General features: G+C 46.8%; 1 protein-coding gene across 1 annotated transcript in view; it reads left to right on the top strand.

Annotated features, from left to right (window-relative positions):
• Positions 1–23,775, top strand: part of PRKDC (protein kinase, DNA-activated, catalytic subunit) — a 133,134-nt gene that overhangs the window by 28,672 nt on the left and 80,687 nt on the right. Inside the window, exons 26-37 of the mRNA XM_052651856.1 lie at positions 3,813–3,920; positions 6,129–6,355; positions 12,882–12,976; positions 14,258–14,357; positions 15,457–15,590; positions 18,514–18,765; positions 20,147–20,370; positions 21,183–21,391; positions 21,579–21,711; positions 21,991–22,035; positions 22,138–22,296; positions 23,205–23,408. Coding sequence (XP_052507816.1) covers positions 3,813–3,920; positions 6,129–6,355; positions 12,882–12,976; positions 14,258–14,357; positions 15,457–15,590; positions 18,514–18,765; positions 20,147–20,370; positions 21,183–21,391; positions 21,579–21,711; positions 21,991–22,035; positions 22,138–22,296; positions 23,205–23,408 — 1,890 coding nt within the window. The remainder of the gene's footprint in view (positions 1–3,812; positions 3,921–6,128; positions 6,356–12,881; positions 12,977–14,257; positions 14,358–15,456; positions 15,591–18,513; positions 18,766–20,146; positions 20,371–21,182; positions 21,392–21,578; positions 21,712–21,990; positions 22,036–22,137; positions 22,297–23,204; positions 23,409–23,775) is intronic.

Raw genomic sequence — 23,775 nt, 5'->3', positions numbered from 1 at the left:
CACATAAATTGTGTGTGTGGTGCATGGGGTTTTCTGGGTCAGTGAGAAATGGATCATTTAGTATATTCTTTTAGAGTTATTAACATATGAAAGGTTAATTTCAGATTTAAAAGGTACAGAAAGAAAAACAAACTGGAGATGTGAGAGAGAGATGTAATGAATTATAGCCTGTGTGAATCTTTGGATAGGGATGGTCTTTTTCACTGGTAAAATATATTAATATGGAAACATAGGTTCCTAGAAGTAAACTCCCCGCCGTCACCCCTCGCCCCCTATCACTCCCCAGGAAAAGGCATGTCATCCTCTGCAGAAAATCTGGGAAGCTTCCCCAAGATCTTAGTAAAACACATTCTTACAAACATATGTATAAATTTTGTTTTATAGAGAAAGTAGGGTCACAGTGTTCAGAAATTCTTTTATTTAAAATGCAGACTGCTACTCTGGTGGACTTTATCATTACATTGTAGATTGTAGGTGTCTTTCTGTAAAGTTTGTGTAGAAAGGGAGATTTTCATACAAGATTTGAAGGCAGATATGTGGAAGAAAATTATTAGTATATTGACTTGATTAGTGTTGAAAACTGCTGAATGACACAAACCCCACAATTTTGATATGTATGTATTTAATGTGGGAGAGTCTCTTGGACAGCAAGGAGATCAAGCCAGTATATCCTAAAGGAAATCAACCCTGAATACTGTTTGGAAGAACTGATATTGGAAGCTCCAATACTTTGGCTACCTGATGAGACGAGCTGACTCATTGGAAAAGATCCTGATGCCGGGAAAGATTGAAGGGAAAAGAAGAGGGTAAAAGGACAAAATGGTTGGATGGCATCATTGGCTCAATGGACATGAATTAGAGCAAACTCCAGGAGATAGTGAGGGACAGAGAAGTCTGGCATGCTGCACTGCAGTCCACGGGGTCATGAAGAGTTGGACATGACTTAGGAACTGAACAACAGGATAAAGTAGAAAATTTTTTTGCCATTTTGTGCTAAAGAATGTAAGATTTTAAAATGGACAAATGGATAAAGAACAAAAATGGGAAGGTCATGAACAAAGAAATATGTGTGGCCAATTAAGTACGTTTAAAATATTCAACCTTTTAAAAAAAATGAAAAAAAAAAAATTCAACCTTTTAGTAAATAAGGAAATTTAAAATTATATTTTTTGTAGCAGTTGTAAAATAATTTAAAAATTGCCAGTGTTTAGTTTTAGTGTTGCCAGTGTTCATTGTTGCTTTATTGATTACGCCAAAGCCTTTGACTGTGTAGATCACAACAAACTGGAAAATGGGGTGGGAGGTGGGAAGGAGATTCAGGATTGGGAGCTCGTATACACCCGTGGTGGATTCATGTCAATGTATGGCAAAACCAATACAGTATTATAAAGTAAAATAAAGTAAAAATAAAATTAAAAAATAAAAATAAAAATGTATAATAATAAAAGAGATGGGAATACCAGACCACCTTACCTTCCTCCTGAGAAATCTTTATACAGGTTAAGAAGCAACAGTTAGAACTGGACATGGAACTACAGACTGGTTCCAAATTGGGAAAGGAGTACATCAAGGTTGTATATTGTCACCCTTCTTATTTAACTTATATGCAGAGTACATCATGTGAAATGCCGGGCTGGATGAAACACAAGCTGGAATCAAGATTGCTGGGAGAAATATCAATAACTTCAGATACACAAATGACACCACCCTTGTGGCAGAAAGTGGAACTGAAAAGCCTCTTGATGAAAGTGAAAGAGGAGAGTGACAAAGCTATCTTAAAACTTAGCATTCAAAAAACTAAGATCATGGTATCCGGTCCCATCACTTCATGGCAAATAGTTGGGGAAACAATGGAAACAGTGACAGACTTTTATTTTCTTGCACTCCAGTCACTGCAGATGGTGACTACAGCCATGAAATTGAAAGATGCTTGCTCCTTGGAAGAAAAGCTGTTGCAAACCTAGGCAGCATATTAAAAAGCAGAGGCATTACTTTGCCAACAAAGGTCCATCTAGTCAAGGCTACGGTTTTTCCAGTAGTCATGCATGGATGTGAGAGTTGGACTATAAAGAAAGTTGAGCACTGAAGAATTGATGCTTTTGAACTGTGGTGTTAGAGAAGACTCTTAAGTCCATTGGACTGCAAGGAGATCCAACCAGTCCATCCTAAAGGAAATCAGTCCTGAATACTCATTGGAAGGACTGATACTGAAGCTGAAGCTCCAATACTTTGGCCACCTGATGTGAAGAACTAACTCATTTGAAAAGACTCTGATGCTGGGAAGGATTGAAGGCAGGAAAAGAAGGGGATGACAGAGGATGAGATGGTTGGATGGCACCACCAACTCGATGGACATGTGTTTGAGCAAGCTGTGGGAGTTGGTGATGGACAGGGAGGCCTGGCTTGTTACAGTCCATGGGGTTGCAAAGAGTTGGCCACGACTGAGCGGCTGAACTGAAATGAACTGAGTGTTGCCAGGCCGGTAGGGAAGGGGCCTGTGGTCCTGGCAGGAGGGAGTGTGGATGCCATGCTCGTCCAGAGAGGTATTCAGAGTGTGTGCACGTGGCTGTCACACTTCTGAACCACTTGTGTTTCTAGCAATCGGTCCTGCTGCGTCCATACAGGAGATGCTGGGCCTCTATGAACTTACAGATACAGCCCATGTGTTTATGTGAAAAGTATTCAGACAAGAGAAAAATAGGTGGTTACAAAAGTGTGTATTTTTACAGTCATGTATATTCATATATTTAAGTGTAGAAGTGTATCGTGTTAACAGTGATTTTGAATGTTAACAGTGGTTACGTTCAAAACCTACATTGGATGTAGGATTATAGACAGATGGTTTTCTACATTTTCTATATGGAATATGTGTGTACATATATATAATTTATGTACTAGGAATGCAAAATAATTTTTTTTTGAAACAAAAAAGTAACCCTTTAAGACCAGGTTAATTTCCAAACTGAAAGGTAAGACTCTTTTACTTTGATTTAGTCTAAAATTGTTTCAAGTTTAGGAAGATAATTTTCAGATAAATATCTGGGTACAAGAGGACCTGTTTAGCCTGAGCCCCAAGACATGCACGTGAGTTTTGATGTGGTGTGCATACCAAGTGCTTCCTTCTAGAGCACAGTATCACTGGGGAAGTAAAATTCCCTGGACTGTGTGGGGCACCTGTGGGGCCAGCCTGTAAGACACAGAGGAGAGAGGTCTGAACATGGAGGATGTTCACCTTCACTTGGACTGTGAGCATTTACTCCTCATAGAGAAAGAGGACTAGCTGCATAACCACGTGTCTCGGGAGATTGCTCTGATCCAAAAGGACACTGCAGCTTCTCCCCAGGCCTGGACTGTGAAACCCAGAGACCAGCAGGCTGTCTGGGTCCTGGAGAGACTGTGTTTACATTTGAGCTGCTTAGGGTGAGAACCTGGGATGCCATAGAGTGAAGAGTTGCCCGGGGCAGTGCCTCTTCTGTGATACGTGTGGAAGTGTATCCGTGGAGGACGTGGGAACGGACCGCCTCCTGTGCACGCTCAGGGCCAGGTTAATAGGATGGGTGTGGGAAGCCTTTGCTGTCAACCCTGATTGCCCTGCTTAGGAGAGGAACAGTGACTCCTGCGACACATGATTTTTTTTGCAGGCCCCTTAGGCAGGGAGAAGTTAGATCATGTTTGTCACAGAATTTAGCTGGAGAAGGACACTGGTATAACCACAGCAGTGGTATTGCTTAATTTTGCTGCTGTCATAGAAATGAAACTTTCTCTGCTATAAGATCAGCATGAAGTGAACTGTGATGGTCTTGCTCTTCCAGGTGACAAGGCAGCTGTATGAACCTCTGGTCATGCAGCTGATTCACTGGTTCACCAACAACAAGAAGTTTGAGAGTCAGGACACGGTTGCCCTGCTGGAGGCAATACTGGTGAGTGTGATCCCCTCCTGCCATTCCTGTTGACTGGCTTATGTGGTCAGTGTTCAGGACCTTAAGCTGCCCATTAGGGTGTCAGAGTGTAGCATCTTGCTAGATTCATCATCTTTTTCTTTTGTTTTAGATAATCGGTGAGACACCATTTAATGAACGTGGTGCCATATTTATTATCTTAAGTGATATTTTTTTTTCTTTTTCTTTTTTTTAAAGTGATATGCAAACAGATTTTTTTGCTTTGTTTTGGGAGGATAACTATAAATTTGACAAACTTCATCTACTTTGAGGGACTGTGTGTGTGTTTGGAGGGTAGAAAGGGTGAACAAGAATGTTCCTGGACTTTTATCAGAGTTGCAGTATCCTCTTGTTTTTAAAAACATGTCTATGGTATAATAGTTACGAGTAAAAGGAATTATTTGAGTTTGTCCCATTTTCTCCTGCATTCAGATTCAGTTCCTCAAAACCCCTAAAAAATCTTAGCTCAGTGTTTACATACGAGGGTCCTGAGCCACTGGCGGTGGCATTATTGGGCTGTGGTCTCTCGCTCACTGAGGCAGAAGGCAGTGGTCAGCTAAAGCCTTACTGTCTTTCCATACTTATTTTATTTTCATTTTCTGAACTTGTATAAGTAACTATATGCGATTTCTTTAAATGTCATATTGATTTTTACCTATTATATCAACCCATAGTTTTGTTTTATCATATGCTGACTTTGAAGTCAAAATCCTCAGTTGAACTCATAGCACATGTGTCCAAACGAACATCCTTTAGTTCTGTGTTTTTGAAAATTGGTTTCTTTGAGTCTCTGTGTCACTCTCTAGTGAGTAGCGTCATCGCATGGAGGGCTGCCATCCGCTCCTGCTGGCCCAGGCCAGGCCTGGAGTCCCTGTTAAATGTGTCGTTATTCACAGGGCTCCTTTCGCTCTCAGAGGCCCTTGACGAGAGGTCACGCGTGGGTGGTGGGCGTTAGTGAACACGTGCAGTTAGGATGGTGGCGTCAGTACAGCTGTGGTTTACTTCCAGCAGGGCCTGTGACAGATCCAGTTCATTCAGTTTCACTTGTGGATATTTCAAGCAGACGGATTTATTCTGCTGTTTCTGTAGTCGCTATCTTAGCTGATCACTGAAGGCAGTTTAAGTCAGGGTGAGAATGGAAATGTAATGTGAGCTGGTTGTGGAGGTGCGAGCTGGTGGTGGAGGTGAGAACTGATGGTGGAGGTGCGAGCTGGTGGTGGAGGTGCGAACTGGTTCTGGAGGTGTGAGCTGGTGGTGGAGGTGAGAACTGATGGTGGAGATGAGAGCTGGTATGGGCTCCGGCACCCATATGTCTCTCCCGTCCGCACCCCTGCCATTTCTGCTGTGTGTGACCATCACCTCCTTGACTCTGGTTGGCACTGTGATCAGAGATTTTGTGTATGGCAGGGAACCAGTTGTGTTAGAATCCTCTTATTTCATTTTCTGAGTACTTTCTCAAGTTAAACTTTTCCTTTGTGGATCAAAGAGGGAAACAAACACTCAAGTTTCCTTGACAGTTTCTTCTAGGTGTTCGGAGACCGTGGGCTTCGGTGGTGGCTCAGCTGGTAAAGAATCTACCTGCAACGTGAGAGACCTGGGTTCAATCCCTGGGTTGGGAAGATCCCCTGGAGAAGGGAATGGCTACCCACTCCATTATTCTGGCCTGCATAATTCCATGGACTGTATAGTCCATGGGGTAGCAAAGAGTCGGACACGACTGAGCAACTTTCACTTCACTTCCTGAGACCGTACCATTGTGGAGCATGCTCCAACAGAAAGTTATATTTTCAGAACCGCATCTGTCAGATTTTTCTTTGTGTAGCATTTCAATTTCCTTGAGACTTGCAAGGTCTTTTCTTCATCCTCAACAGATAAGCATCCCAGGTGCTTTTACTGGTAGAATCAGCAGCAGAAGGTTTCAGGATGCAGCCATTGTGTTTCTTTTGGGAACGAGAGACTGCTTTATTGAGATATAATTAAAGTATTCTCTCCTCTTACAAATGTTTCAGCTTCTCAGTCTCTGTAAAAGACAGTTTCATTTTGTCGAAAGAATTTATTAGAGTCTAGATGCTTCCTGCGAAGCCCCTTGACTAGTGTCTATTTGTTCCTGAATTGAGCTCTAAATTCATTCCCATAAATTTCTCCAGTTATGTTCAGGGTACTCAACTGTCACTTTATGCTTTGTTTCAGGATGGAATTGTGGACCCTGTGGACAGCACTTTAAGAGATTTTTGTGGTCGGTGTATTCGGGAATTCCTCAAATGGTCCATTAAGCAGACAACGCCACAGCAGCAGGAGAACAGTCCAGTAAACACCAAGTCGCTCTTCAAGCGACTGTACAGCTTTGCACTTCACCCCAACGCTTTCAAGAGACTAGGAGCATCGCTTGCTTTTAATAATATCTATAGGGAGTTCAGGTGCGTGAGTTCCCTGTCTGGGGTACGAGGGTGGGGCAGGGGGGCGGCACGGGGAGAGTAATACTATTTATAGGGAGTTCAGGAGTCACGTGCTGGGAAGAGTGTAGAGGTTCTCACGTTTCAAGTAGTGATTTTGTGAAGTGACTTGCTGTTTATGCATCCATGTAATCATGTATAAAGCACTTAGTGAATACTTATATTCTGGACGCTGTACTGTTTTCTGGGGATTAACTAATGAATTAAAATGCTGTTTGCATTCAAGAAGAGGCTCAGAAAGTGTTGAGAACTACATTCAGGCTTAATAAACATAGTCTGGAAAGTGTAGCAAAAGACGTCATAAGAGACTTGTGAAGCACGTAAAGGAGTCTGACACAGGGTGAGTAGGTGGCACGGGAGTGAGACTGGAGCCGTGTGGAAAGGCTCAGGCCCAGGTCAGAGGGACATGCAGAGATAAGAGACGGACGGGGGTCTGAGGAGACACATTTTCTCTTCCTTGCTGTGGGGATTGAGGTGCAGATGTGAGTGAGGCGAGGCTGGCCACGGGCCTCTCTGTAGAGCTAAGATCTGAAGGCCACGGCCAGGCCTGGAGTCATGGGAGCAGGGAGCACGGTTGGGCTTGTCCTGAAGCTCACCTGCCAGCAGCTGTGTGGGGAGTGGTCTGAGTGCCAGGACACTGGGGAAGAGGCTGTTTCATGGTCCATGGAAAAGATAGTCCCTGACCTGAGGTCATGGTGATGCTGGCTTGTTCCTTCGTTGAGCATTGGTTGCTAAGTTAGACTGCAAGTGCCAGACACTGTGCCAGATGTGGAAGGTACAAAGATGCAGCGCTTCGTGACGGTTGCATTTAAAAAAGAGAGGCAGGTGATAGTCACTTAGATAAAGGTAAAATTTGTAGCTGAAATCAATGCCTTAGTAGTAGTATAAGGGATTCCCTGGTGGCCCAGTGTTTAGGACTCCATTCTTCCATTGCTGAGGGCTCAGGTTCGACCCCTGGTTGGGAAACCAAGGTCCCATGAGCTATGCCGTGCAGAGGAGAAAAAAGAAAAATTCAGTAGTGGTACATGATTACGAAAGGATCTTATAACAAATAATCAGACCTCATTTAGTCAGAATAGCTTCTCTCAGGAAATGGCACTTAGATAATGACGAGGGAGCAGTTGTTAAAATAAGAGAGATGATGGATGGATGGGGAGGTAGATGGGTGGTAAGTAGATTGTAGATAGATGGGTGGTAGATGGAGATATGACGGATGGGTGGACTGATGGATGTCTGTATCTGCATGTGGGGGCATGTTCACATTTATATGAGAATTGACTGGAATTTGAAGTCATTGTTAATTTTTTAGTTGAGGTGGAGTTGATGCAAAATGTTTGGTGTACAGTGTGATTCAGTTTTTAAAGGTTATGCTTCATTTGGTGGCTCAGAGGTTAAAGCGTCTGCCTTGCAATGCAGGAGACCTGGGTTTGATCCCTGGGTCGGGAAGATCCCCTGGAGAAGGAAATGGCAACCCACTCCAGTATTCTTGCCTGGAGAATCCCATGGACAGAGGAGCCTGGTGGGCTACAGTCCACGGGGTCGCAAAGAGTCGGACGTGACTGAGCGACTTCAGTTTCACTTTCACTTTCACTATAGTTATGATAAAATATTGGCTATATTCCTGTATTGCACATTGCTTTTCTGTGTTGTACATAGCAGTTTGTGTCTTGAATTCCTCTACCTGTTTTGCCCCTCCTCCTTCCCTCTGGTAGTCACTGGTTTGTTCTTTATATCTGTGAGTCTGTTTCTATTTTGTTATGTACATATGTTTGTTTTATTTTTTAGAGTCCCCATATCAGTGATATTATGCGATATTTGTCTTTGATCTGTTTCCCTAAGCATAAACTCTCTAGGTCCAGCCATATAGCTGTGAATAGCATCATTTCATTCTTCTTTATGCTGTGCAGTAGTCCATTGTCTGTATACACATCTTGCTCATCCTTTTATCTGTCAGTGGAAACTTAGGCTGTCTCTGTCTTGGCTGCTGTGATTCGTGCTGCTGTGAGCACTGGGGTACCTTTATCTTACTGAATTGAGGTTTTCTCAGGTGTATGCCCAGGAGTGGAGTTGCTGGGTTGCATGGTAGTTGTAGTTTAAATGTTTCGAGGAACCTCCATGCTATTTCCATGGTGGCTGCACTAGTTTACGTTTCCACCAGCAGTGCCCAAGGGCCCCCTTTCTCCACATCCTCAGCAGTACTCGTTATTTCTGGTCTTCTTGGTAATAGTTATCTGACAGGTGGGAGGTGATATGTCATTGTGGTTTTGATTGAATTTCCCAGATGCTTAATGATGTTGATCATCTTTTCATGTTCCTGTTGGCCGTCTGTGTGTCTCCTTTGGTGAAGTGTCTGTTCAGGTCTTCTGCCTATTTTTAAATGGACTGCTTTTTGATACTGAGGTGTCTGTGTATTTTGTATACTAACCCCATATTTATCATATCATTTGCATATGTTTTCTCCTGTTGCATAGGTTGTCATTTTGTCTTGTTGATCCTTCCTTTGCTGTGCAGAAGCTTAAGTTTAATTAGGCCCCATTTGTTTCTTTTTGCTTTTGTTTCCTTTGCTTTAGGAGACAGATCCAAGAAAATATTGCTACAATTTATGTCAGAGCGTATTCTGCCTGTATTTTCTTCTGGGAGTTTTATGTTTTACAGTCTTACATATGATTGCATTTATAGTCACATATGTAGTCTTTAAAGTCTGTTAAAGACCTTACATATAGGTATTTAATTCACTTTGTTTTTTTTTAAAAAATACATTGTTAGAGAATGCACTGATTTCATTTTCTGTATGTAGCGGTCCAATTTGCCCAACAGCATTTATTGAAGACCCTGTCTTTTCTGCATGTATATCCTTGCCTCTTTTGTCATAGTTTGACTGACTGTAACTGGATGGCTTTATTTCTGGGCTCTCTACGGTGTTCTGTTTATCTATCCATCTGTTTTTGTGCCAATCTCAGGCCATTTTGATTACAGTATAGTCTGAACTCAGGGAGTGTGATTCCTACACTTCTGTTACTCTTTCTCAAGATTGTCTCAGCTATTTGGAGTCTTTTATATTTCCATACAAAATTTAAAATTATTTGTTCTAGTTCTGTGAAAAATGCCCTTGGCATTTTGATAAGTTTTTTTTTTTCCTTTTAGTTTTTTAAGTTGTGAAAACCTATTTGTACATAAGAATGTTTAAAACATATGGGATATTAGTTCCCCAGTCAGGAATCAGACCTGCACCTCCTGCAGTGGAACCTCGGATTCTGAACCACTGGACTACCAGGAAAGTCCACAGATGACATGATAGTTTGCATAGAGAACCCTAAAGACTCCACCAATAAAACTGTTAGAACTGATAAACTCAGTAAAGTTGCAGAATACAAAATCAGCACAGAAAAATCTGTTGCCTTTCTGTGTACTCATCACGAACAATCAGAAAGTAAAATTAAGAAAGCACCCTCATTTACAGCTGTATCAAAAGGAATAAAATGCCTCGGAATAAATTTAACCAGGGGGGTGAAAGACCTGCACACTGACAACTGTAAGACACTGACGACAGAAATTGAAGAAGACCCCAATAGACAGAAGTCTGTTCTGTGCTCACGGATTGGAAGAATTAATATTGTTAAAATTGCCATACCTCCCACACAAGTCGCCAGATGCAGTGCTGTCTCTCTCCAAATCCTGATGGCTGTTTGCACAGAAATAGGACCAGCAATCCTAATACGTGTGGGGAGCCGCCAAGACCCCGAATAGCTGAAGCAGTCCTGGAGGAGAGCCAGGCTGGAAGCATCCACTGGGTCTCGAGACTCATCTAGCCTTCTCTCCACCCTGTCTGACTTGCCTCTGGCTGTGTGCTCCTCTCGCCCCTCCCCATCCGGCCCCCCCCCCCCACCCCCTGTTCTGGTGAGACCTTGTTTCCTTTACCCTGTTGCTGTCTTTCTCGGATACCTGGGTTTGCTGGGCTGCATTCCAAGTGGCTCTGAGAGAAGATGCCGAGGGAGCTGTGTTGGGGGTGTCATGTGTTGGGTGATAAAAATTCAGGCTTGTACGCTTCCTTCCTGCATGCTCCGGGGCCGTTCTGGAGATCTTTTTTGGGGAGCAAGGTTTTAGAGTATCATTTGTCTTGTCATTTATCTTCTCACTACTTTAAATGGATTTGGTTTTTGTCTTACTGTCTTTTGTTCAGGATAAAACTACTGTAGTCACCCTGGCCCTCTGAGATTGACTCCAGCTCTGGCAGTTTGACCACATGATGCTGTTCAGGGGAACCTCTTCTTCCCGCTCTGACACCCATGTTCCATCCTGCCTCACACCTTTGCCCACAGCCTATATTTTCAGTGTCAAATCTGGGTGTGTGACAGGCTGTGCGTGTGGAAGATGAGGGGCCTGTGGAACCATAAGAGGCTTCTGGGATCCCATTCTAGGATTCAAATTTTTTTTAAAAAATTAGGGTAATATTCCTGCCAAACCAGACAGCAAAGTGCAGTCTTGTCCTGATGCCCCCATCCTCGAGCCCTGCTGGTTCCTCACTCTGGTCCCTCACTCTCGTCCTCACCCTGGTCCTCACTCTCGTTCCTCACTCGTCCTCGTTCTCGTCCTCACTGTGGTCCTCACTCTGATCCTCACTCTGATCCTCACTCTGGTCCTCACTCTGATCCTCACTCTCGTCCCTCACTCTGATCCTCACTCTGGTCCTCACTCTGATCCTCACTCTGATCCTCACTCTCGTCCTCACTCGTCCTTGCTCTCGTCCTCACTCTGGTCCTCATTCTGATCCTCACTCTCGTCCTCACTCTGGTCCTCACTCTCGTTCCTCACTCGTCCTCGTTCTCGTCCTCACTGTGGTCCTCATTCTGGTCCTCACTCTCGTCCTCACTCTGGTCCTCACTGATCGTCACTCTCATCCTCACTCTGGTCCTCACTCTGATCCTCACTCTCATCCCTCACTCTGGTCCTCACTCTGGTCCTCACTCTCGTCCTCACTCTGATCCTCACTCTCGTCCTCACTCTGGTCCTCATTCTGGTCCTCACTCTCATCCTCACTGTGGTCTTCACTCTGGTCCTCACTCTGGTCCTCACTCGTCCTCACTCTGATCCTCACTCTCGTCCCTCACTCTCATCCCTTACTCTTGTCCTCACTCTCGTCCTCACTGTGGTCCTCACTCTGGTCTTCACTCTCGTCCTCACTCTCATCCTCACTCTGGTCCTCACTGATCCTCACTCTCATCCTCACTCTGGTCCTCACTGATCCTCACTCTCGTCCTCACTCTGGTCCTCACTCTCGTTCCTCACTCGTCCTTGCTCTTGTCCTCACTCTGGTCCTCACTCTCATCCTCACTGTGGTCTTCACTCTGGTCCTCACTCTGATCCTCACTCTCGTCCTCACTCTGGTCCTCACTGATCGTCACTCTCATCCTCACTCTGGTCCTCACTCTGATCCTCACTCTCATCCCTCACTCTGGTCCTCACTCTGGTCCTCACTCTCGTCCTCACTCTGGTCCTCATTCTGGTCCTCACTCTCATCCTCACTGTGGTCTTCACTCTGGTCCTCACTCTGGTCCTCACTCGTCCTCACTCTGATCCTCACTCTCGTCCCTCACTCTCATCCCTTACTCTTGTCCTCACTCTCATCCTCACTGTGGTCCTCACTCTGGTCTTCACTCTCGTCCTCACTCTCATCCTCACTCTGGTCCTCACTGATCCTCACTCTCATCCTCACTCTGGTTCCTCACTCTGGTCGCTCACTGTGATCGCTCACTCTGGTCCTCACTCTGATCCTCACACTCATCCTCACTCTGGTCCTCACTCTGATCCTCACACTCGTCCTCACCCTGGTCCTCTGTGGTTCTGGGAAAACACCCCTTCCCGGAGTGGGGAGTGGTGCCTGTGTACTTGGTCACAAGCTGGAATACCCATGAGACTGTGTGTCTCTGCCTGGCAGTGTGTACACAGTCATTCCCTGTCCTGTGTCAGAGGAACAGATTTTCCAGGGGGAGGCTGACCTGTGCCCTGACCCCCCGGAAGTCTGCTGTCACTGGATCATCTGAAGATGTTGGTGGTCTGTGTAACTGTTACGTGTGGTGGGTACGCCTGTGAAAGGCCCAGAGATGACTGCTGGTGTTGACTTGTTTTTGGATGGGTAGAGAGCTTTTGAAGTTGCTTTGAAAGAATGAATGTAGGACCAGATCTTCCTTTCTGCTACATGTAATGTTGGGGAGATGCGTGGAGTGTGGTCAGAACAGTGGTTCAAGGACCTGTGCTGTGAGTAGGTCCACAGGTGGGGGAGGGCGCTTGTCATGAAAGGCCATGTCTCTTGGGTCTGTCCTTGGCCAGGTTTTCCTCTTTGAGATGTGTTAGGTTGTTTTCTGTTTTAGAGTATTGGAGCCGTTTCTAAAGACAGATTCAGCTCAGGTGTGTTCTGTCTGGTAGCACTGCTGTGTCCCTGTGTCGTGGCTGTTTTCCGATTCTCTGATGACACTTGTGTTCTCTGTTGCAGGGAGGAGGAGGCTCTGGTGGAACAGTTTGTGTTTGAAGCCCTGGTCACGTACATGGAAAGCCTGGCCTTAGCGCACACAGACGAGCGGTCTTTGGGTAGGTCCATTCGGGCTTTCTATGCATGCTGGCCTGCACAGCTTGCCAGCTTGTCCACGCAGGGTGGGGCCAAGGCCACTCCCTTGTGAGGCGCTGTCTTCTCTCGTCTCCTGTTTAGGGTGATGAGCGAAGCAAGGATGGGCCCCTCACAGCCTCTAACCCAGTTTATACAAGAGGTGTCTGTACCCCCACCCCTAAGACTCACCATGTCCCCCTGGCGGCCACTCAGGTTGACCTCGGTCATGCGGGGTCCTGCCCGGGGTGGGCAGGGCAGTTTTACAGTGAAGCCCCAGTGAAGCCAGCCAGCTGCCGTGGTGACTCAGCTGGTGGAAACGCACAGCTGGTGCAGGGCAGACAGTGGACCTGATAGGCTCAGAGAGGAGGACAATGTCTCTGAACTCACTGATTGTGGTCTACAAGGTAGGAAATAGCTTTCCCAATAAGACTGTGATAAAGCTGTTGTGACAGTCATGAAGACAGTTTTAAAATACTAGGCCAGACATAGGCTACATTCTGTCCAGAGCTGTCAGGATCATCCTCAGTTTTCTAAGACTTCTTGGCGATCCCCTATTCGGTCTGCCTGGGAGTCTGGCCCAGGGTTCTGACGTGGCTCTCACGTGTGGAGAACCCCGCCCTCACTAGGGAGGTGCCTGTTTTTAACAGACACATGGAGCCCTGTTGTCCTCCATGTTGATAGCCCTACTAATGAGTAAAAACATCTAAAATTCAGTCCTGCCAGCATTACATTAAAATTGCTTCATCTTGACGTCGTATACAGGTGACTTTTCTCAACAGGAGAAATTTGACTCTTAAAAATCACTGTCAGGTAAAAAGTGTAGAGAGAAAATGCTTTCTTGGTAACAGGGGAGGCCTCTTTCCTAACCACCCTAGATGCCTGTGGATGATTTCACCATTTTATTTCTGTTCTGCAATGCTGTATTATCAACTATAACAGAGTTTAACCTACAGCAGAGAAGGAGGGTCAGGGAGCTCCCCCGAGATGACAGCCTGCAGTGGGGGGCGCGTGGGCTCTGGCCAGCTTGGTGGGTCCCGCGTCCCACCCGGAACTGAGGCTGCCTCTGGCTGGCGGGGCTGTTGTGTCGCTCTGTGTGAGTGCGCACCATGCTGACGTGCAGTTTCTTAAACACGGGTTTTGGTTGTGGACATGGCAGTGTTGTATTTTATAAAATCATCTGTTTAATTACAAACGTCGGCCATTACTGCTGTGATGATGACTATCAGCTGCGAATCTCCGTGGCGATGTCTGTGTGTTGAGAGCAGGTACGGTTCAGCAGTGCTGCGATGCTGTCGACCACCTGGGGCGCATCATCGAGAAGAAGCACGTTTCCTTAAACAAAGCCAAAAAGCGACGCTGTCCCCGGTAGGTGATGTTGCTTCCTTTCTCTTTCTCTTTCTTTTTTTTCCCCCCAAAATAAAACTAATTCTCAGTCAACACATGTTTAATATCTGTGAGGAATTTATAAAAGTATAGAGTCAGTTTTCTAAAGTCATTTAAAAGCTGTATGTTTAAAAGTGCTTCATTTAAGGTGTAATCTTGGTTGGGGTGGTAGATGCATTTTTAGAGTCATTGTTGGAGCTGAGATATGTCTGCACTAAATAACAGCTCTGATGTGGAGTTCTTTGACATGCTATGGAGTAGGTTTGGAATGTAAGATCCAAAATATTAGAACAGTAGGATTTTGAGAGACATGAAGTTACAGGAGTTTGAAATGAAGTCCTTCAAAACCAAGGCTGGCTCATCGCCCAGTGATTTTCTGTCTTTACTCCCATTTCCATCCTGCCAGGTCCCATTCTCAGACGGGGTCATGGTGTGCTGTGCCCCCTCTCCCCCGGGTCTATGCACAGGCCTGAGGAGCCCTGGCATGTGCTAACACTCTGCAGAGGCATAGCCTGTGGACTGGACATTGATTCTCCCTCTGTGGTTTTAAAATCAATTCTCCCCTACCCTGGGCGTGGCATCCCTCCAGGTTGCTCATGCTCACTCTTGAGCAACAGGATTACTTTGAGGTCTGGTAACAGTGTGGATCACTGGGCCCTGCCCTGGAATTGGACTTCATAGGTTTTCAGGGGGCTGAGAATTTGCCTTTCTGCTGAGTTTACAGATGACTCTGATGAAGCTGGTCCAGGGAGCACAACTTGAGAAGCTCTGCTTCAGATCCTTAACCCCTTTTGTTTTAAATTGCACTTAACAGAAAACATGAACATACGTGGTACTGTTCTTTTAAGAAATGCTTTTTAATTTTTCCCTCAATTAAAAAAAGGCAATGAGCATTTAGAATCTATTTCACCTGTGACATTTTGATTGTATTCTAATGATAATACATTAAAAATAAATGCCTTTTAATGAGGTTTCCACATGTATTAAGGAAGCAAAATTAAATTTATGGTTTATGGACTCTGGGGTTGGCTAAATGCTGAATGTTGGGGCAAATACTGAATGCAGTGTGTTCTCCATACAGAGGCTTTCCACCTGTGGCGTCCTTGTGCCTGTCGGACATGGTCCAGTGGCTTTTCACCAACTGCGGGAGGCCCCAGACAGAATGTCGACACAAGTCCATAGAACTCTTCTATAAGCTTGTTCCTTTGCTGCCAGGTATGGCGATCACTGTGCCCTATAAGTGTCTTTTACCAGTAGTCTAGAGATGTACTTATATAAAACGTGATCTTTCCATTTAGAGAAATGTAACATGCCTCTGTGTTCAATAATCATTTCAGGTCATTTGTGTGACAGCTGATAATTATGGCTATAGAGTTCTCAAAAGATTTATAGAAGGGAAAATGCTGTTTTGATGTTAGATGAAACAGAGGAAGTAAATTTAGGATTTCTTAGTATCTTTTATTTTCTTCTACAACATTTTTGCTTTTCTATTCCACTTAAAAGAAGGAAGAGTTGGATGACCATGGTGGTTGTTAATGTAATATTCAATTAAGATTTAATAAATCTTATTAATAGTTACCGAAGTAGTATAGTTGTTTTATTTTCACATGTAAATTAATAAGGAATTCCAGACTCCCAAGTCTGAATGATCTCAGATCTTTGTGATATTAAAGGAAAGCAGTGGACCTGTGCTTTTTAGTAGTTACTGTGCTGAGCCATTAAACTTGAGATCATGTCTCAGTTTCTTAGGAGTGAGTGTCTTGTTCTCTCCAGTTAGTCCATCCTTAGGTTTGGTGGCTGAGGCATGGGGACGCTGGGCTTCACGTGCGCTGGGCACAAGTCCGGAACCAAGTGGCGCTGTGCCACGTGCATCTGCATGAGGCGGCACCCTGCACCACGGCTCCTCAGCCTGTTCTGTTTAGCAGGTGGCATGGAGGACCACTGTGGGGAACAAGAGGCGAGATACCTTCCTGTCATTCTGGGAGTTAGAAGGTTGTGCATTTTGTTATACTGTGGAATATAGTACAAGTTGCTTAGTCGTGTCCGACTCTGTGACCCCATGGGCTGTAGGATCCTACGTTCATGGGATTTTCCAGGCAAGAATATTGGAGTGGGTTGCCATTTCCTTCTCCAAGGTGCTATGAAATACGTGATGTTAAATACTATATAATTTACATACTATATATCATGGTTTTATTCATGCTGTATATTTACATATACTATGTAAACATGTAGTATGTATTTATCCACTGTACTATAATTTAACGTACGTGATAGAGATGTATGTTTGTGCTTTTAATTTTTAGGGCATTGTTTAAAAAGCATTAGTATTTTATATATGCTTTTAGTTAGCAAAGTTTGTTTCACATGTTTCCATTCTCACAAGGAAGTCAGTGCAGAGTGGATGGACGGGGTAGAAGGCAGGGCAGAGGTGGGACTGCTTCCTGCAGGCCCCACGCCCGCTAGTGGTGTCGGCGTGGCCACTTTTCCTCCCAGCTGCCTGCTGCAGGCCCTCCTATACTTTGGGGAAATATCAGGGCTCTACCCCTCAGAATGATCTGTGTTCAGCACTGGACACTGGGTTTGCCATCTGACTTGTCTTCCTGTGTCCTCTAGGGGGCCTCTGCCCACTTCAGGGATATTTAAGGTCCTGCGTCCTGTAGAGGTGCCCTGTGCACCGGGCTAGGCACGTGGACACCCAGATGCATGGGGTGCGATGAACAGTGCAGGTTTGCTCCCCACCAGGGAATGGTGGTGGAAAGGCCCCGGCTCACGGGGAGTGGGAGCGAGAGACCCCCCCCGATCTTGTTTCCCTCTAGTCCTGTCCTCCTGGGCCCTTCATTTCTGCATCTTCGCCGCCGCCACTCTCAGCTAGCACTCGATGTAGAATTTACGTATCTTCTTATGCTTTACTCACTGTTACAGTTTTCTTTTTCTCTTAGTGAAAATAATGGACTGGTAATTTTTCTTTCTAAAACTCTGAAAACATGGTTCTAATCTTTTCTAACATGGCTTGTGATAGGCATTTTCTGACACAAAAAACATTTCTTCTTTAGCATCAGAAATACATTTCTGTTTCAGTTTCTAACTTCATTAGAATCAGAATGACTTGACATGTTTAAAGGCACTGATTTCAGAGCCTACAAAATACACTTTGATGTTCTTTGTTTAATTTAGAAAATAATTAATACCTATTAGAAAAATATCTTTTATTTTTATTTATTTTTTTAAATTTTTATTTTTACTTTATTTTACTTTACAATACTATATTGGTTTTGCCATATATTGACATGAATCCACCATGGGTGTACATGCTTTCCCAAACATGAACCCCCCTCCCACCTCCCTCCCCATAACATCTCTCTGGGTCAAAATGAATCGCCAGTCTATGTCTGATGCAGGATACAGGATGCTTGGGGCTGGTGCACGGGGATGACCCAGAGAGAAAAATATCTTTTAAAAAGTAGATCATTTAATTCTCTTATTTAATGAACACTGGACTTTGCCATGTGGTAGATGCTCTTCTGAGCACTGTTTCAGATATTAGCTGCTTTAGGTCATGTAATCTTGGCGACAGCCCCAGAGGCGGATGTTGTGTGAGTCACTGGACAAGGACACAGGCCAGAGGGCCGCTCCCTATGGCGCCGGGTGGAGAGGCAGAACCTTCAGAGGGCCTCACTACTCTGGTGCTTGTTCCTTCAAAAAAGCAATAATGGTTCTCAAGAAAGAGGGCAGGAGGAAGAGTCTGAAGTTTATAGGTAGTGAAATGGTATCCAATTAGGTTGCTAATGGTTAAAGACACTGAGAATGACTCCTGGTGGAAATAACCTTCTTGTCTGTGAGCACAGGGAGTGAGCTGTGAGTGCCACAGTTAGAAAAACACTATCCTGGATCATTTTGGAATTTCGTTGCATTGGTAGGTTTGTTTATGTGAGTCTTTTATGGGGGGCTGTATTTAAAATATTGTGATACTGCCCATCTTGTTATGGTCTGATTACATTTTAACCCCTACCAGACCTTTTTTTGTTCTTTATTGTTGGGAGAAGCTATTTTTTTATTTTCGTATAGCGATTAGCAAATGATTTTAATCACATGAGAGTGACTGATGTGTGTGTTTGAATCCTGTTTCTCTTTTAAGGCAACAGGTCCCCTTCCTCATGGCTGAGGGACCTGGTCCAGAAGGAAGGCATCCCCTTCCTCGTGAGCACCTTTGAGGGTGGAGGAGCCCGGGACCGGCCGGCCGGCCTACTGGCCCAGCCCACCCTCCGCCACCTGCAGGGCCCCTTCAGCCTGCGCGCCACCCTGCAGTGGATGGACGCGCTGCTGGCCGCGCTGGAGTGCTACAACACCTTCCTGGATGCGGGCACCCTCGGCGCTGCTGAGGTCCTGGGTGGGTAGAGCTCCCAGCTCGGCTCCACGGCTCTGCCCGGAGCCAGGCTGGGGATAAGATGGGGCGTGTGACTGGACAGGATCACGGATGTCATTCTCGGCTCTGCCTGCTCCCTCCGTCAGGGAGCATGGCCCACACGGGCAGGTGCCACTGTGGGAGGGGCGTCCCCAGCGTGGAGCATGTGCAACCGGCCGGTGGCTGCCAGGTGCGCTCTGCTCTGAGGCTCAGAGCAGCCGCATTTAGTGTCTTGGATTTCTCCTGGGTCCTCGCTTGGGTGGGCCAAACTGCAGACTTGTCCACAGAACAGGTTGGGCTTTTCAAATGATTGAACCGGGGACATCTGCTTCAGCTGTGGTGACAGCTGACCCAGGGGACTGCATCCTCCCCCAGTCCTGTCAGAGGTGACAGGGTTACAAGGACTCAGGTGGCCCCTGATCTGTTGCACTCAAGGGCACCTGGGGTTTGAGACTGTGACTCTGACCAAATGAACTCTCGGTTACTTGAATACATAATGACCGGTCCAGAATTACTCAAGTGACCTGTCAGGTGGCAATTTGATTAACTTTCCTCAAATCTAATGACACAGAGAACTGGAAACCCCCACCCGAGAGGGTCTTACCCAGCCTCCACCTTTGCTCTTCTCTCAACTTAGGCACCACTGGGGTCACTTGTCCCCGTCTTTATGCCCAGATGGTGAGCTGCACTCCGATCACAGAGTGGAGAGCTTGTGTCTGTCCTTCTGTGGCAGACGGGGTGGGCCAGGGGAGTGTATCTCAGACTCATGAGTTTTGTGGGAAACCTGTCTGGGAGTTGGTCTGAAATTGACTCCATGAAACAGCCAGTCAGAGCCCCATGTGTAAGGCCAGGATGTGTCTCCCCCATTGCCCTTTGGAGGACATTTAGGTGGTTTCTTCTTATATTAAATTGAAAACATTGCTAGAATGAACATCCTCAAAGCACGTATTTGCGGTTCCACTATTATTTCATGAGGATAAAATCTCATTGCTGGATCAAAGGATATGAACCTTTAAACCTTTGATAGAAATTGGTGTGCACATTTTTTTAAAGCTTTTAGTGTGATTGAGCAAATAGCCCTTCAAAAAGATTGTGTTAATTTATGGTCCCGTGGGTAGTGTTTGAGAAGCAGGATCTAACCTTCCATAGGTGTGTTCTTACTGTATGAGTCTGCAGCTGAATTCTAGGTGGGTTGTGTTTTGAAATGAGAGGAAATAACTGCCCATTTTATTCAGCTTTTATTGAACCTTTAAAAATTTGACTGAAAGTGTATATATCACACCCATACTTAAAGAAGAAATTTTACATTAATCTTAGTGATTTTAGAAGGAAGTGTATGCTGATATTTTACTATAATTTTTTCTAGGTGCTGAAACGCAGTCTTCGCTTTGGGAAGCAGTGGCTTTCTTCTTAGAGAGCATCGCCCTGCACGACATCACAGCAGCACAAAGGTGCTTTGGCATGGGGACCCCAGGTGACAGGCCCAGCCCGCAGGAGGGGGACAGGTACAGCTACAGCAAGTGCACGGTGGTCGTCCGGGTCCTAGAGTTCTCCACGACGCTGCTGGGCGCCTGCCCCGACGGCTGGAAGGTGGGCCTACCCTCCCACCGGTCTGCTTTCCCAGAGCTGTCCCTGTGTGGGAGCAGGCTGTTCTTGAGAATACCGGACTTCAGGTGCTCGTGTGGGAACAGAAGACAATTTTCTAAATATCTTACTGGCTCTTGGGTTTTATGCTGTGACTGAGCACCTGCCTGAAGAAATGCACATCAGCCAAAGTTTGTAAATGTGTCTGTTTGGCTGAGACCCACAGCCCACCCGTTGGCATCTACTGTGTGCCTGCTGTGCACCTGGCCTGCCCCTCCCAGGGCTGGGGACCCACGCTGCCCCATGAGGGTGCCACGGGGGCACCTCAAGGCCTGCCTCTCCCAGGGCTGTGGGCCCAGGCTGCCCCATGAGGGTGTCACGGGGGCACTTCCAGACCCTACTTACCTGGGGCTGAGGGCTCAGACCACCCCATAAGGGTGTCATGGGGGGCACCTCTTGGCCCACCTCTCCCAGAGCTGGGGGCCCAGGCCTCCCTGTGAGAGTGTCATGGGGGGCACCTCCAGGCCCGCCTCTCCTGGGGCTGAGGGCTCAGACGACCCCATAAGGGTGTCACGAGGGCACCTCCAGGCCCGCCTCTCCCAGGGCCGGGGGCCCAGGCCTCCCCGTGAGAGTGTCATGAGGGTACCTCCAGGCCTGCCTCTCCCGGGGCAAAGATGGAGTGACCCCGGGAGACTGGAATGTGTGCTCGCTGAGCCTCGTGGAGAGCAGGTGCCAGCCCTTCCCCAGGCAGACGGAATCCCATGTGCCTGGCCATCCAGGGTGCTGGGAGTCCCATTGCTGCCATTGTGTCTGTCCAGCTCCTTGGGAAGGACTCATGCAGCACAGACCTCATGAGGCTCCTGGTGAGGACGTTGTGTGCACCCTCGAGTGTGGGCTTCAACGTTGGAGATGTGCGGGTGATGGAGCAGCTCCCCGACGTGTGTGTGGCCCTGCTGAGGGCCCTGAAGACGTCCCCACACCGGGACATGCTGGAGGCCCGCCTCCGGGAAGAGGTCACAGCAGAAAGGTGGGGCTCCGGACGGGCTCTGTGTGGGGGCAGCGTCAGCCAGGGCATGCCCGGCCCCAGGATAGCCGCCATGGCTGGGCCCTGCAAGCTAGTAAATGCATTCCAGCAGGACTCATGATTGTCAGAGTCCTTACAGTAAGGAGGCCAGCACTCACCTGGTTTTTCTTTGTTTTCCTTGGCTGGCCAGCATTGCGGAGCTGTGTGCTGTTGACCTGTATGGCCCAGACGCGCACACGAAGAGGGCCAGACTGGCTTCTCTCGTGCTGGCTTGTAAGCAGCTGCACAAGGCTGGCTTTCTGCATGTCGTAGTGCCGTCTCAGGTAACTGTGCTGCTTTGTTTTACATTTCTCTTAGCTTATTATGCCAGTTAGTCTATGTATGTGTAGTCTTTTTAAGACATCGTTATGTACAGAGCTTGCTGAGATGGGAATTAGAGAAATACTTGCTCCAGACACGTCATTGTTGCCTCGAGTGTAAATGCAACAGTGAATGCTGAAGTTTGTGAATGTAAACTGGAAATCCAGTGAAGGACTACTGAATGTTTTCAGCAGCCTTCTGAGACCTTTAAGGCACTAACTGCTGTCCTCTCTTTGTGGCAGGAAGCAGAGGTGAGTGAAGTTGCCCCTGAGAGTCGGAAGGCAGTGGTCAGTGTTAGTGAACGTGGCTTTTTATGAATGAAAGTGGTGAGGTGGTGTTTTCCTCTCAAGCGTCTCATTGCTGGGTATCTCAGTGTTGCTTCACTTCAGTCTGCAGATGAGCAGCATTCTCTTGGCATGAAGCTTCTTTCCCTGGTTTATGAAAGCATCGCCCCTGGACATGAGGGGCTGAGCCTGTCCTCCCTGGACCCCAGCTGCCAGCGGTTCGCGCGTGAGCTTCTGGAGCTGGCCTTCGCGTGCGGAGGACTGGTAGGAGACGCGCCCATGTGCACATGTGCCTTCTGGTGACCTCGGGCAGCGCTCGCAGCGTCCCTGGAGGTGGGAGTTTAATTGGGGACCCTCTCACCTGCGGCTACCCACTGCTGAGTTCTGACCTGGAGAATTCCGTGGACTATATAGTCCATAGGGTTGCAGAGAGTCTGACACGACTGAGCAAGTTTCACTTTCATTTCACTTTTCTCAGCTGCACAAGGACTTTAATAACTGATTTAGGTGAGATGACTTTTTCTCCTGTAAGGAAAGAGTTTTCCTTTTTTTTTTTTTTACAAAAGTAGAACGATGTTCTTCTTGAGCTGAGGTTTGGTCTTTCTCAGGCAGAGAACGTTCTGTGGGTGCAGAGCCACCCTGCGCTGATGCAGTGGCTCTTCCTCCCCTGTCCTTGGCGACTCAAGAGGCTGGTGTGGGAGGCGCATCCAGATGCCCCAAGTGCTCATAGCCTCGGGATCTGCCAGGTGGCCTTGGATGATCTCACTGGCTGAGGGTCCCTGTCCACCGCCCCCCTTCTCCTGCCCTCCCCTGTACTCCCTCAGCACAGACAGACTACTGTCTAACGTCCTCACCTGAGGGTCCCCACCCACCATCCCCTTCTCCTGTCCACTTGTCCCCTTGGAACAGACACAATTATCTAACGACCTCACCTATCCCAGATGCTCCCCTCAAAGCAGGATTTTGGGGAGCTCTGGGAGACACAGGAGTCAGGAGAGTTCTGATCCCAAATGGAACCTGGGAAATGGAGCCTGGGGAGGGTCTGCAGTGCGGAGCAGATGAGAATGCTGCTCATCTGCTGACTGACCAGGCCAGGCCCCTGTGCTTTCCATGTCAGAGTTCCCTGTCGCCCAGGGAGCCTTGACCCCTGCTGTCCCCTCTCCTCCTTGCAGTGTGAGCGCCTGGTGGGTCTCCTCCTGGACACGGCCGTGGTGTCCACGCCATTCTCGGGAGGCGCCCAGAGGAGCATTGTTAGCTTCTCTCATGGACAGTATTTCTACAACTTGTTCTCAGAAACAATCAACACTGAACTGTTGAGAAATCTGGATCTTGCCGTATCAGAGCTCATGAAGTCATCTGTGGATAATCCCAAAATGGTAATGGATTTTTCCTCTTAGGAAAGTATGTTTTATTTAGTAATGCTTATAAAGGGGTTGCCGTACTGAGAAAATGCATCATTAAAACAAAGTACAGTCTCTGCCTGGAAGGTCTAAAACTCCTGCCCAAAGCCTCTCCTCAGTGAGCAGTTAGTGATGTAGTGGATATGAGACGTTGACCCTCGTTCTCATCTCGCAGGCCCCGTACGACACGGCTCAACTGTGGGAGCAACTGGCCTTAGTCTCCCCCGGCTAGGGCTGGACCAATGCCACAGTCCCCGTCACAATGCTGAGTCCTGATTCGCACACATTCATGTTCTGGCCCCTCTGCCCCTCACACTGAACCTTTGCAGGTCAATATTTAATA

The sequence above is a fragment of the Budorcas taxicolor genome, chromosome 14 (genome assembly GCF_023091745.1).
Source record: "Budorcas taxicolor isolate Tak-1 chromosome 14, Takin1.1, whole genome shotgun sequence".
Lineage (NCBI taxonomy): Eukaryota > Metazoa > Chordata > Mammalia > Artiodactyla > Bovidae > Budorcas > Budorcas taxicolor.
Note: the sequence above shows the minus strand (reverse complement) of the source record. Positions and strands in the feature narration are given on the sequence as shown.